This window comes from Lynx canadensis, chromosome A1 (genome assembly GCF_007474595.2).
Source record: "Lynx canadensis isolate LIC74 chromosome A1, mLynCan4.pri.v2, whole genome shotgun sequence".
In the NCBI taxonomy this organism is placed as follows: Eukaryota; Metazoa; Chordata; class Mammalia; order Carnivora; family Felidae; genus Lynx; species Lynx canadensis.
In genome coordinates this window covers 121,771,030-121,781,091 of record NC_044303.2, presented here as the reverse complement: position 1 = coordinate 121,781,091, position 10,062 = coordinate 121,771,030, and the positions used below count along the sequence as shown (strand labels likewise).

The 10,062-nt window shown below is 55.1% G+C and overlaps 1 protein-coding gene across 1 annotated transcript; it reads right to left on the bottom strand.

Annotated features, from left to right (window-relative positions):
• Positions 1-6,093: 6,093 nt before the first annotated feature.
• POU4F3 (POU class 4 homeobox 3) lies at positions 6,094-7,427 on the bottom strand. The gene is made up of 2 exons (XM_030300794.1): positions 7,308-7,427; positions 6,094-6,990 (listed from the first exon to the last, which is right to left on the bottom strand). Exons 1-2 carry the CDS (start codon positions 7,425-7,427, stop codon positions 6,094-6,096), a joined length of 1,017 nt encoding a protein of 338 aa, XP_030156654.1.
• Between the last annotated feature and the right edge of the window lie 2,635 nt (positions 7,428-10,062).

Genomic DNA, 10,062 nt, shown 5'->3' with positions numbered 1-10,062 from the left:
TGCCAGGCTGGGCAGTGCTGGGCTGAATGAAGAGGCAGAGAACCGACGTCTCACGGAGACAAGTCCTCCACGCGCTGGAGACAGAAAACAACGGGTGGGGAGGACTCCCCAGGAGGAGCCTGGGCCTGGCCGCCCTCCCGTCTCTTTGCAACGCCCCTCTCGCACGCCGGGGGGCTCCCCAGGCCGGAAAGCCGCGTAGAGGAAGCCCCCTCCGGAGGCGAGGGGAGGAGCGGGGCGAACCCTGACCCCGCCGGGGAGTCCTGGGAGCGGAGCGAGTGCGGAAGCGCCGTCGGGGGGTGGAGGGAAACCTGACCTGCTCGGAAAAGAGCGATCGAAGAGGGAGGCTAAATCGTCTGCCGGGGTCCTCGCTGGCTCCTTCCGCCCGCCGGGACGGGGTTACCGCAGGAGGCTCCCGCAGCTCGGCGGAAGAGACGAAAGAGGGGAAAGGGGCTTTCTGCGCGCCGAGAGGACGCAGCCAAGTCGCTCCCGCGCTTTGGGGTCAGGCTTTGGCGCCCGCGAGGGTGAAGGGAAGCTAAGAGCGGGTTGCGGGGGAGACAGGCAAACACACGGACACCGATAGTAACCGAGACATGGGAGGCGGCGCAAAATCGCGAGGGAGAGACCCGCAGATGGAGCGCGAGTGGAGGGCTCCAAAACCCGGCGAGGACGGCGGGCTTCGTCGGCTTACGCCACGGCCACCCCTGCTCCCTCCGCACCTTCCGCCAAACCTGACGCGCCTGCTCCACCTCTAATCCAGGCGGCCGCCCCTTCCCTGCCCCCTGACGCGGCTGCGTCTCACTAGGGGACCAGTGAAGCTAAGAAGCAGGTGTTTGGCCAGATCTCTCCACCGAATTGCCATATAACGACTTGTCCCGGGCAGGTTACATAAACACTCTGTGCCTCCAAGTTCTCATCTGTAAAATGGGGTTTAAAATGGTACCTACTTGTGTTGTTTAAGGATTAATGCGTTAATGCTCATTACGAGCTTGGAACACTACCTGACATACAGGAAGCCCTTAATACATGTTAGATATTATTATTCACTTTTCCAACAAACGTTAGTGAAGCGCGCACTCTCTGGGAGGCTCTGCGCAGGGTTCCAGGAAGCGGGTTATGGAGGTGGTACTTGCCCCAAAGCTCATTTACTGTTAAATAAATAAACAGGGTGCTAACAGGGAATGATAAGGACTAAGAAAGAAATACAACAGGGTAGTAAGATAGGGTGACTGGGGAAAAGAACAAACTAAGGTAGAAGGAGCCTCCGCCCCAGTCTGGGCCTCAGTCTCTCCTTCGGTAAAAAAAAAAAGAGGGCGCCCTAAGGCTGACGCACTCTGACACCTAGCCCAGAGGTGGGAGCTGGGCCCGGGAGAACGAGTCAGAGACCCCACCATCCCCCGACCCCCGCCTCCTCTGCCTACTGGAGCCCGCCCCTTGGGAGGGAGGGCGGTGCTGAGTTTCCCAACAATCAAAAGGTTGATGCATGCCAGGATTCTGCAAAGGAGTTCAAGGATTCTGCTCCGAGTTCAAGCAGCCGAAGTTGGGAGTTCAAGCAGCCGAAATTGGGGCCAAGTTTCTCAGTGGGAACTCGGATTCTCAGGGTGGACTCCAGGAGAGCGAATTACATCGTGCCTTCTGTGCCTGGGACACACCGTTTGCAAAGAGATTACTTCTACCCTTTCTGGTTTACCACTAACAACCACATCGGGAGCTGGTAGTCCCTGTTACTGCTCTCGTTGTATAGATGAACACTGTGGCGCAGAGAGGGAAAATGTTTATCCTGGCCGAGGCCAAGCCCCTGTTTTGTCCCTGGAACGCCAACTCTCACTTGTCTGAGTATAAGTTATGTTTGAAAAAGATTAAATATCCGTTAATGCCTATTATGTGTCGGGCCCTGGCCTTGTGTGATACTCATCACAGCAATCTGAAAGGTAGCCTTTTTTTCCTAATTTTATGTATGAGGGCACTGGGGCTCAGGAAGTTAAAGGGTCTAAGAGATGGAGTAGGTGTCCCACCCCAAGTCCGTCCACCCCAGCGCCACAGTTGTTACCATCTCAGCAGGAAAGTAAAATAAACCAGGCTGAAGGGCCAAGAGAGTGTCAGGCACATTCAGCAGGGCAGAAGTCACCTCCTGATCCTCCTCCCTGATTCCCCCTCTAGGTTCTGAGGGCCCATGTCACAGAGGACCCCTTGTGTACCCATGATAAACACAGAGTGAGGCAAGGCTTCTTCTAATTTAAGTAGGAAGGAAACTGGCCACCTTTGAATGGACTCTGGAGATGCAGATCACCACCTTGACCCTGACCTCACTCCCTTGTCTCTACTTGATGGTCTCTGTTTTCCCCTACAGTCCCCAGAATCTAGAAAGGATTGGGCTGGAAAAGGATCCTTTCAGTTTACAAAACCAAAGCCTCATTCATTCATTCATTCATCCATTCATTTGACAGATACCTATCGTCTGCCACTCTGGGCCAGATCCTGAGCTGGGCAGTGGGTATAAAACAGTGAATAAAACTGGTAAATATTAGGCACAGAGAAAGGAAGCTCCTGGCCAGAGATCACACAGCCCAGACCCAGGAGCCCAGGATTCCCACATGCATGTTCTGCCCAAGGCTTCACCCATGTGGGCCTTTGTATGCATGGTTCATTCAGGGGTCACATCCTAATTCCAGACAGCCACGTGCCTAGAAGCCTTTCCCTAGTCCACAGATGACTCTCAAAATCCCACCTTGAAAGGCCCAGTGCACCTTTCCATACAAACAGCCCTGAACGTTGGCCTTCCTTTCTCTTGGCCCAGTTTAAAGAAACTCCCAGCTGGGGGGGGGGGGAGTGAATGTTGCAAATTGGCAGTATTTTGCAAAGGAAAATCTGCTCCGGAGTGTTTTCCAGTTACTCTTCAAAAATTATGTTTGTGGTTTTGCAGCCATGGAGAGAGGCTTCCAGGGGTGGTGTGACTTGCCCAAGGTCACACGGTTAGGAAATGGCACACCAGGATGCAAACCAGGCCTATGTGAACCCCAAACCGGCTGGTACCTACCCACCCTCCACTCTTGAGAGGACTGTGCCTCCGCCCCGGAGGAGGGGCAGAGGCGACTGCACAATTCCGGAGAAACCACAGCTCCCGTTGCTTCCTGAGAGAGCCCAAGGAGAGAGGCAGCGGCGCCGACCCGGCGCACTCAGTGGGTGGGAGAGGGTGGGGCGCGTCGTGGACCGGGCCGCAGCTCCCGCCCGCAGGTGCAAATTGGTCGAAATACCGGTACGCTTGGACAGTCCCGGCGCCTGAAGCGGACCAGGCGCAGAGGTGAGCGTGCGACTCACAACCCAGCCAGTCCAGTAATAGCGCAGATCTTATTTTCGGGCTGCTCATTCCGCCCTCTCCAAAAAAAAAAAAGTCTTCCAAACTTTTGAGGTTAATATATATATATAATCTCAGCAGGGAACTTTTCAGAAAGGAGATGGAGGCGGCGGATATCGGGTTCTTTCCCGGACCAGAAAAGCTGAAGGCTCTTACCTGCAGGAAATCTCGCAGCCCGCAAAGGCGCGTCTGTCTGGAGCGCTTCACTTCGGCGCGGGACGCTCACGGCCGCCTCCTCTGCAGCCCGGCTGGGCTCCGGCCCTGTGTTTTATACCACTATAGGCAATTAATATTGCATCAGCCGTATTTTAAATTTTCAAAACCCACAATATAATGTAATGGCATAAGGGCATTTATTATTAAAGGACACCCGATGGAGAAGGAGGTGGAGGCATCGCTGGGGTTGTTGCGCTCGGTGGGGGCGAGGGACTGAGGCCCAGGGGCTGGGGGCGATCCCTAGGTTTGTTTTTGCCGCAGAGGGAGTGCACCGCGCGGAGGGGAGACCCGCTCTGCTCCGAATTTCGGCCGGGAGTTGATGACCCAGACCTCTTTGAAGACACAGAGGGGAAGTGTGCAGACGACTCCCTGACTTGGAACATTAATTTTTAAATCATGAAGGTGTTCCTGTGGCTCACAAATAAAAAGGTTTCTTCCCCCTTTTAGAGGGAGTGAAAGAAAAGGGAATGGCCATCTTTTGAGCACCTATTGTGCGCAGGGCACTAGGCTAGGATCTTGACAGCAGATGTACCATTTAGCACCCCCTTCCTCATAGAGAAGATGAGATAGACCATGAATTGAGTAAGCTCTTGGGTGACAATTTTAAATGAATTTCTGAAATGACCCCGAAGGGGCCCCAACGGACTCTGTCCCAGGAAAGAGCACTTTCCTCCCTCTTTGCTTCTATCCACCCACTTCCTGCCGGGCCACTTGAATCTTTTAAAATAATGTTTCATCTTGAGCACCAAGCGCTACCAAATGCCTCAAATAAACAATCTTATTTAATCTTGACAATAACTTTGTGAGGTAAATATTAACATCTTAATCCTGCAGGCGAGCAGAGCAATCCGAGCCTCAGAGAAGGTAAGAAACTGGCTTCAGGATCATTCAGCCAATGAGTGCAAGTACTAGGTGCTCCTACTCTCATCAGTCAGGCTTCAAAGTTTGCGGTGGATCTGAGTCTAGTTGACCGGAACAGAGGCTGATAGATTCACATGCAGGGAAGTGTGGAGGGAAGTGCCTTGTAACCCTGAGGTCCAGAGAAGAATGGCCAGCTCTCCTTAGAGGAGATCTGAGTGAGAAGGTGCAGCTGCGTGGAAGAGGGGAGAGATGGCCAGACACTGGCCTGCCAGAAGCGAGAACCCAGCCCTTACGGGTCCTCACTTTTAAATCCTTTCCAAGACTAGTACTCCTTAGCCTCTGAGAAAGAAAAGCACTGTGATTCGGGTTGAAAAATAAAGCATTTATTTTAGGAGTTAATTCAAGGGGTAAATAGAGAAGAAAACTTAATATTTTATTTGTATCTATTTGGAGAACAAAACCAAGGTCACACAGCAACACGCAAATTACATGAAGCAACGAAAGATAAAATGTGGTGGGGCCAGAGGGATGGCGGTGAGAAGGGTCCAGGCCAGCAGTCTGGGTCCTCTTTCCGCTCCAAATCACAAGTGAACCTCCCCCAGGAGACACCCATGTAAGGGGGATGGAAAGAAGCAGAGTTAAATAAATAATAGCCAATAACAATGCTAACAACAACAACAACAATAATAAAATCGCAATGAGGTTAGATGTGTTGGAAGGACTTGCATATGATTCAGAGAAGTTACAATTACTTTCGAAAAGCCGCCTCTATGCTGCGCTGGAAATCTGGCTGCAGGAGCGAGCTGGGGGCAGAGAGTCCTCAGTCCGACCGGAACACTACCAATCCCACCCCTGCAGCAGGCAGTAGTCACCCCCTCAAACACCATCAGATCTTGGAGGATGCGCTAGAGCAGTTGCCGGCTGTTGCTTGCAACCAGCTTTGAGATCCCGGCATTTTCAGTCGCCAAAATTGAGCCCATCTTTTAGGGAGCCCGACTTACCGCAGAGAACAGCTGGGACCTCGCAACTTCACGCACACTTTCCCTGAACATAGTCCGTGCTACCTTAGAGAACTTACAGCAAACCAAAGGATGAGATGGATAGAATTTAGGAGAGGAAAGGAGTATAAGGCTATCCTTTGGAAACATACATGTATTTTATATACTCTAAATAAATCTCCAGTACATGTTTGTGCCCCAGTTAGACTTTGTATTAGTGCTTATCACTGCCTTCCCATCCCTTCACCTTTGTCTAATCACGCTTAGCAAAGTGGCGCCTTCACCCCGGAGTAGTGTGGTCGGGGCCAGTTCACTGTCCCCTGCCCTGGGGCTCCTGCCCTGTGGTTTCGCAGTCCAGCGCGCGAGGGAGATTTTTCAGCACCACGGACAGCGCCTGCCACTCCGGGCCTGCCCTTCAGGAATTTTTTTCTTAGCGCCATAACTTTTCAGGTGGCAATGGAAAGGAAAAAAGAGAAAGAGAAGTCCGGGAGGCAACCAGGTAGGATAAAGGGGAAAGTCTGTGGCTTCGGGGGAGACAGCCTGACCTGCCAGGAAACGTCTTGGAGTTCCCCATAACCGTTCCCCCCACACACACACTCTGGGGGGTGGCATACACTCCGCTCTCCCGGCCCCGGCCCCGGCCCCGGACGCCGCGCCCCGCCGCAGTCAGTGGACCGCTGAGTACTTCATTCGTTTCTGTTTCTGTCTCTGGTTGCAAAACCAGACCCTCACCACGTTCTTTTTAAGGTCCAGTTTCTCAGCAATGGCCGCGATCTTCTCGGATGAGGGCCGCGGCTGGATAGCGAAGTAGGCCTCGAGCGAGCGCTTCTCCGGCGCTGCGATGGACGTGCGTTTGCGCTTCCGCTCACTGCCGTTGAAGAGCTCTGGCTTGCTGTTTTTTTCTCGATAGGCGGCCTCGGCTTCCTCCAGCCAGGCCTGGAGCACCGGCTTGAGCGCGATCATGTTGTTGTGGGAGAGAGTGAGAGACTCGAACCTGCAAATGGTGCTCTGGCTGAGCGAGCCTACGCCGGGGATCTTGAGGTTGGCTAGAGCCGCACCCACGTCCGCCTGGGTCACTCCCAGCTTGATGCGCCGTTGCTTGAAGCGCTCGGCGAAGGCCTCGAGCTCTCGCGGGTCCGACTCCACGTCGCTGAGGCACGCGGGCATGGCGGTGTGAGGCGCCACGGCGTGTGGGTGACTCATGCCCATGGCCTGGTGCAGGTGGCCCATGGCGCCCAGGTGATGCGGGTGGATCTGCGCCGGCATCACCGAGTGCTCGGGGGCGCCCAAACCGCTCACGCTCAGCGTGGGAGAGATGTGCTCTAGCAGGTCGCCCTCGAGGCCCTGGTGCACGGCGTGGTGTGGGTGTGAGGTGAGCGCGGCCGGGTGGGATATGGGCACGGTGGACGAAGTGGACGTGCAGGGCACGCTGCTCATGGTATGATAGGTGGCGTCGGGCTTGAACGGATGGTTCTTGCCGTGGGAGACGATATCCACCGCCGCCAGAGCTTCGGCGCGTGCCAGCAGGCTCTCATCAAAGCTTCCAAATATATTACCCTGCAGCTGCAAGCGAGAAGGCGCACAGCACGGTCAGTGGGGAATACTGTCAACTCAGGATTAAAACACATTTTCAAGCAACCGAGATGCCTCTCCTCAAAGCCCAGGTCATAAAAATTAATACGGAGACAGAGGCTTTGCTGGAACAGACGTGTGGATCAGAGAGACATGAATGAGAGAGAGAGCGCGCCGGGAGAGAGCGCGGGGGAGACAAGGAGAGGGGTTCAGACAGCGGCGATTGTTCTGGGCGACATGAAAAAAACATGAAGCTAGTGCCTGTCAAAAAATGTGCCTTAGAGCGGTAATTATGCTCCAGTACGTACCTGCGGGGCTGGGAGACAGACTCGGCGCATGGCCTCGGAACCGGAGTGCAGGCTGGAGAATTTGGGTTCTTGAAGCACCGGATGCATGCCGAAAGGCTGCTTGGCGTTCATGGCCATCATCTTCGCGCGCCTGGCAGGGAGGCAGCGAGGGACATGGATCAGGCTCGTCTCGCTCGCTCGCCGCGCTCCAAGTGAGCGCCGCTCAGCGCCCGCGCTCCCCTCGCCCTCTCGCTCGCTGCCTCCCCTCTCCCCCACCTGCTTCTTCACTCATCTTACAAGCAGCCTGCCAGGAAGGGCCCGGGCGCGCGCAGGCGTGCTCACGCGCCCGGGACTCGCAGGGGCGGCCCGGGAGGCGAGGCCAGGCAGCAGCTCTAGGCGCGCGTCTGTGCGCCCGCCACAGCCGCCCCCGCCACAGCATTTATACCCCGGTCGGGCCTGGCCTCTCCGGGCCTGCCCCGCCCCGCCTGGCTCCAGGCCGGCAGACCTTCCGGATTGTTTCTTCTTGGTGGACTAGTTTCCCCCAAAGTCTCAAACCTCTCCGTCCTGTCCCAACTCGCACTGCCCAGATCGAAGGGCAGCCACGGCCTGAGTGGGTCCAGGAAGCTGACCCTTCTACACACACACACACACACACACACACACACACACTCCTTGTCGGCCTCGCTGCCGCCAAACTGCCCATTTCCAGGGCGCTCCTGGCCCCACGCCCGAGCCGTCCACCAGAGTCCGGCCCCGCGGCTCAGCGAAGAGGCGCCTCCATGCGCCCAGACGGGCTCCAGGGAGGGTGAGGGGCTGCCAGAATGAGCCCCAGGTGACCCCAATCGCCCGGCGGGGTGGAAATGGGGGAAATAAATGTCTGCCGGGTCCTGGAGACCAGCGGCTTCCTCCCAACGCTGGCAGTTCTGGCCTTCGCTAGAGAAAGACAACTTGGCCCCCTCTCCCTTTCCCCAACCCGTCAGTGGAAGGAAGCTTAATGAGTTCTGTTTAGAATAGTAACAGTTCAGAACTGCCCACCGGCCTTGTGAGTCAGTCAGTGCACTTCCACTCGGCTGCCAAACCTCACAAGCCCCATTCGCCAGAACAAGAGCTACCATTTTTGAGCTCCTAATACGTGGTAGGCCATTTAGAGACTTAGTTCATGGTATCCGCACACCCTGCGGAGTAGATACTGTTATTCTGCTTTCCAGGTGAGGAAAACGAGGGGGTTAAGTGACTCGCCCGAGACAACAGAGCTAGTTGGGAAGAGAGCCCTTGGCTCACTCGTTCCGTTATCCATTCCACGAATATTCACGGACGGCCTACTGTGTGCCGGGCCCCACATCTGACTTCCCAGCTCTTCATCATTTCGCACTTATCCTCCCGAAGTTTTGGGACCCGAAGTGCCCCAGGGTTAGTATTGCTCCGCCCCCGCCTCGCTCTGATCCCCTCTCCTTCCCCCTGGTGTCCTCTCCTTTGCCCGCGCTAGTAAACATCGTGAATAATGGATAGGGAATCCTGGGACCGCGCCGCAGCGCCGCCCTCCGGGCTTCGGAGCCGAGACCTGCGCGCCCAGCTGAGCCCACCTCACCTCGGACGCCGCCACCGCCGGGGAGCGACCTTCGAGTTTCGGAAGTCTCCCCAGCCGGAGGGCTGGGCCTTGCGCGCCCGCGTATGGGGGCCGGGTCTCTCAGAATGTGAACACGGAGGTTGGGTGTGGAGAGGTCACCTTTGGCCTAAGAGCAAATCCTGCCTAGATCTGGGCTCCCCACCCTCGGATCCTGCCAATCCCTCTTCTCCGTATTGCAGCCAGCCCCCTTGCATGGGTCCTGTGCGTCCTGTAACCGTCCTGTAATCTGTAACCGGGGAGGAGGACTGAGCCCAGGGGCCTGAGGCCAAGGGCTGCCCTCCCACTAAACTCTCTTGAGCCTTGGTTTCCTCGTCTGTAAAACGGCAACTGCACTCCTGTTTGCCTTCTTGGGTTCTGGTGAAGGTGTTTTCAAACTAGAATAGAAAGGAAAGCATTGAGCACCATATCTAGTGCTCGGCAAACCTCACAACCTAATGTTTGGGCGCAGCCTTGCCCTCAGATTCAACATGCATCTCTGCCTCTTGCTGACTTAGAGGCCATGAGCCACCTCAAACATTGTTGGACTGAACTTTCATCATATATGAAATAGTTTCCCCTCCACTAACTGTTGCGAGCAGTGCACTGAGATAAGCTTTCAGCATGCTGCCTGGCACAGTGAAATCATGAAATAAATGTTGGTTGCTCTCTTCTTCTTCCCTCAACACTTAAAGCTAAAGCATTTGGGAGCCGGGGTGGCTTAAGTAATCTCCCTGGAGAATGACTGATCTAAAGGTGCGATCTGGTTCCCTGCTGTCCTTCCTTCGTTCAACACCTGCTCTGTGCCAGACTCCACACAGAGGGCTGGGCCACAGATGAGAATCAGACTCCATCCCTGCCCTCACGGAGTCGCCAGTCTAAAATCCACTGCAGGAAATTGACTATAAACTTGCACTGCAGTGGAGAAGATGTAGATTCACGTACAAGACCCAGAGCAAGGCTGGTGGAATTCTTGAAATACGGAATACACACCAGAACTGTGGGCCTTAGGACGGCTGGCTTTTAGACAGCATTCTAATATTGGGCTTTGTGTGACCCTGGCCAGGCCTCAGTTTACCCACAAGAAGAAGGCTGGACTAGATGGTAGGAACCTCCAGCTCCAGCCAAACAGTACCATTCTGGTTAACTTAAATGAAACACATTTTAAATGAG